Source organism: Porites lutea, chromosome 3 (genome assembly GCF_958299795.1).
Source record: "Porites lutea chromosome 3, jaPorLute2.1, whole genome shotgun sequence".
NCBI classification, from domain to species: domain Eukaryota; kingdom Metazoa; phylum Cnidaria; class Anthozoa; order Scleractinia; family Poritidae; genus Porites; species Porites lutea.
Genome location: NC_133203.1, coordinates 20,093,229 through 20,096,808, shown reverse-complemented (window position 1 = coordinate 20,096,808; position 3,580 = coordinate 20,093,229). Strand labels below are relative to the sequence as shown.

Genomic DNA, 3,580 nt, shown 5'->3' with positions numbered 1-3,580 from the left:
CTTCCAAGGTCAGTTTGAAATCAAAATTTTAATTGTGCGGCACATATAAAACACAACATAGTTCATATGAATTAAAAAAAAGGAAACTTGAGCCTGCAATCATTTGAAAACTAGTAACCTGTCAGCGGATAACTTCAAAAAGATACTCGACCTCGATGGGTTGACACCTGAGCCCGCGATATGGTCAGGTGATAGTGGTCAGCGGATACCCTGTTTTGACAGCTGTCAATTGATCACAACATTGATGTGCAATATGTGTGCAATATCAGTCTTCCTGTGCTCCCAGACTAGCTAGAAAGTGTGAGATTGAACATTGGTTTCCCTGTGGTGCGGACGGACGGGCGGGCGGTGTACGGTCACGTGATTACCAAATTTTCTGGGATGGGTAGATTTACTTACCCATGGTGCTCCGCAGGCGCGCTTCGCGCTAGAGCTCCGCTATAACCTAACACATAAACTGTATCAGAAAGCAACCTGTTAATGTCTCCAACTGACTACGGTTTTGAAAGATCTGGAAATACATTGCATAAGCAACTAAAGATTTCGTGGGCATGGTCCACTTTCCACACAGAAAGTTTCTCCAGTATATCTTCAACAGAAAAAAGCGAGTCACATTTGGATACTACATTCTCTATAAGTTCATTGGTAAAGCAAGTGACATTGACAATATTGGCATAAAACAACTTGAGGTTTGACTCCATTAACTCATCTCTTATCCTTTTTTGGCATTCTCTGAGGAATTCTTTCAAGCTGTTTTTTTGGTCAATGGAAACAGGCCTAAGTCTCTGACTTGCTGTAATATCAGTACTTTTCCTTTTCAGTGAATCCATGCTGTCATTTATATCTGGACAGTTTATGGACTCACATGTACACTCAAGTGCACAGACATCACAGCACAGGTGCGTTATCCTGGAAAAACTTTGATTACCAGCAGTACTTTTATCAAACAGTTCAAGAAGTTTGCTTCTTCGACAGCTGGTTGATTTCAGGGATTCAAGCATCTCGGGTGTGCAGTGATGTAGCTGCCTGCCATGAAACATAAGAAGGGCTTCTGACTGATTGCCATCTCTTCCAGCTCTTCCAAATTCTTGTATGTAAGATTCTATATCACTGGGGGGTCCATAGTTGATTATACGGTGTAGGCCCTTGATATCTACTCCCATTCCTAAGGCACTCGTAGCAATAATGATTCTAACTTTTCCATTAGGATCCTTGAGAGAGGCTAGGACAATTTCTTGAATACTAGGAGAAGTGCCACTGTGGTACATGGCAACCATTCTATTTTTGGGTGTTTTGTTGGCACAAGGTGGGAAGTATGCTTTAGCTCCTAAACTTTGCATAAAAAGATGGTAGATCTCACTGCATCGCTGGTAATCCCTGACATATACCAATACTTTTGGACAGTCAAGTTGTTTTTGTTCCAATTCATTCACTAGCCACATGAAATTATCAGAGATATCATTTTTCACCTTTTCAAGGTAAAGTTTTATATTATCTCTGTTTGGACTAACAACAATCTGAACACTTTTGTTGAGACTTAACATTTCAATAACTTTGTTTCTTGTGCCAACTGATGCTGTTACTGTCAGGGCCAGCATTGGAAGCCCTTGGGGAAGAAGAGACCTAATTTCACCTACAGCACCACACCACTTCCTAAAGGGATCTTTCTTCCCATTGCCTCTTTCACCCCTAAAAATTATTAGTGAAATAAACATTGGTTATTATCAGAAATCAGGGAGCATAAACATGTGCAGTGGATGTCATAGTGTATGTTACGCTGAATGAATGGAGTTCCATGCAAACATTTAGGATAAACTACGTGTTTTCCTACCATAATTCACAGCAACCTAATCACTGTGAGAAAAGAGCTTCCATTACGTCAAATGTTGACTCTAACGTCCATAACGCTCATAGTGTAATGTTTGGGAGTCGTAAAGGCTGTTCAGGGTAGGAACAAAGGTCATCTAGGACTTTTAATAATCTGGCAGCTTCTCATAAAGCTGGTTAATTAAATAAAATTCCGGCCTTATACATTCAGCAAAGGAAATAGAGAAAAGCTCTTGTCAATCAAACATTAATTTGGATTTCATGACACTTAACTATTATAGCCTGGGCAGGGGCACATGTACATAGGCTTCTTGTTAGCGCTAACACTTGTACAGTAACATGTGCAGTTATAAACAGTCAGGTACACCGCAGAGAAGTCTTCTATAAAAGCACGGATGTTGTAACTGTAGTAATGTAGACTTGAGTGATGGAATAGACATAATCAAAACAAAAATTAAAATGACATTTCATAAGCAAATTAACAATATGTGCTGGTAGTATTGTACAAAAGAATTAAAATTTAAAAATAGTGAACAATTTTCAAATATTTTCACTCAGTTTAGAGGATTTGAATAGAGCCAGTATTATTATAAGGAGAAAAATCTTACCAGTGGACAACAGTGTGCACCTCATCACATACTACTGCAGCAACATTTTTGCGGTAAAACATGTTGGAAAACATTCCCCGTATCTTTTCTTCCCCGACAAATGATTCCGGGCTTCCATACAGCAGGTTAATCTGAGCAGTGCCATTAATAATCCCCTTATCTAATTCATCACTCTCCCCAACATAGCCAGCTTTCGAACCAAGTGACCTCAGATAGTTCACTTGGTCTTTAATGTAGATTTTAAAGGGCAAACAACAATAACCAAAGGAGAAGGTGACACGTAACTACTCTGCAATGACTTCAACACAGATGGCAAAATTTGAAATGTTAAACTTTTTCCAAACCCTGTTGGTAGAGCGGCCAACACATCTTTTCCACGAACAATGTTCCGGATGACGAGTATTTGTTCGGGTTTCAGCTCATGAATTCCAGGGGGAAAAATCAAACTGGAACAAATAGCATTGTTAATTTCACTGGACGAAATATTTTTAGCCATGATAACCGACGAATGGCGCTCGATGGCAATGCGGAAGTTGTGATTTTTGGCGCGCAAAGAAAGTCGTGCACGCGGTGTTGCCGGTTGCTCGACATACTTGTCTGGCCCGTGCGACAAAAGAATTTATACCCGCGATTGGCAAAGTTTCAATCACAGCAAGTGATGCAAGAAATCTAGACAGAACATTAATATAGATATCGTCCAAAGGAAACCAAATAATACATTAGTGAATTGGTGAGTGTTTTAAAAAACTCGCAAACTTTTAAATACGCTACTGTTGGGATACCTGCGAAAGGTCCAGCATATTCACCGGTGAGATTCTAGCGTAAAGTCCGAAGGAAATCCCTTAAATTTTGTGCTGAGATTGGAACTTTTCATCTCGAGCAAAGCCTCGGCGAACGGCCCAGACAACATGGCGAGCAACTGCCATTCATGTATCATTCCGTGTAAGGATACATGAAATGACCCATAGGTCTGCTGGCTTCTGATTGGGCAGAAAAACGGTTTTCTGGCACCAATCAGAAGCCAGAACAGCGGCGACCGTTTGGAACTGGTCTGGTAAGACATTGTCCCCAGGGGCTCTTCTCGCCGTTCTTTACTTTTGTTCGCGCAATTTTTTTCCACCCGTTTAGTCTTTCCCTTGCCCCCA

At 40.6% G+C, this 3,580-nt stretch overlaps 1 protein-coding gene across 1 annotated transcript; it reads right to left on the bottom strand.

The window, feature by feature from the left end:
• Positions 1-494: 494 nt before the first annotated feature.
• On the bottom strand, positions 495-2,848 carry LOC140931857 (ATP-dependent helicase wrn-1-like). The gene is made up of 2 exons (XM_073381573.1): positions 2,436-2,848; positions 495-1,689 (listed from the first exon to the last, which is right to left on the bottom strand). Exons 1-2 carry the CDS (start codon positions 2,507-2,509, stop codon positions 495-497), a joined length of 1,269 nt encoding a protein of 422 aa, XP_073237674.1. The 5' UTR covers positions 2,510-2,848.
• Between the last annotated feature and the right edge of the window lie 732 nt (positions 2,849-3,580).

Bases quoted from the DNA above. Each gene is read 5' to 3' on its own strand.
- LOC140931857 (XM_073381573.1), bottom strand. From the start codon at position 2,509: ATGTTTTCCAACATGTTTTACCGCAAAAATGTTGCTGCAGTAGTATGT. The intron at 1,690-2,435 runs GTAAGATTTTTC...AATAATTTTTAG, and splicing joins GTGCACACTGTTGTCCACTG to GGGTGAAAGAGGCAATGGGA.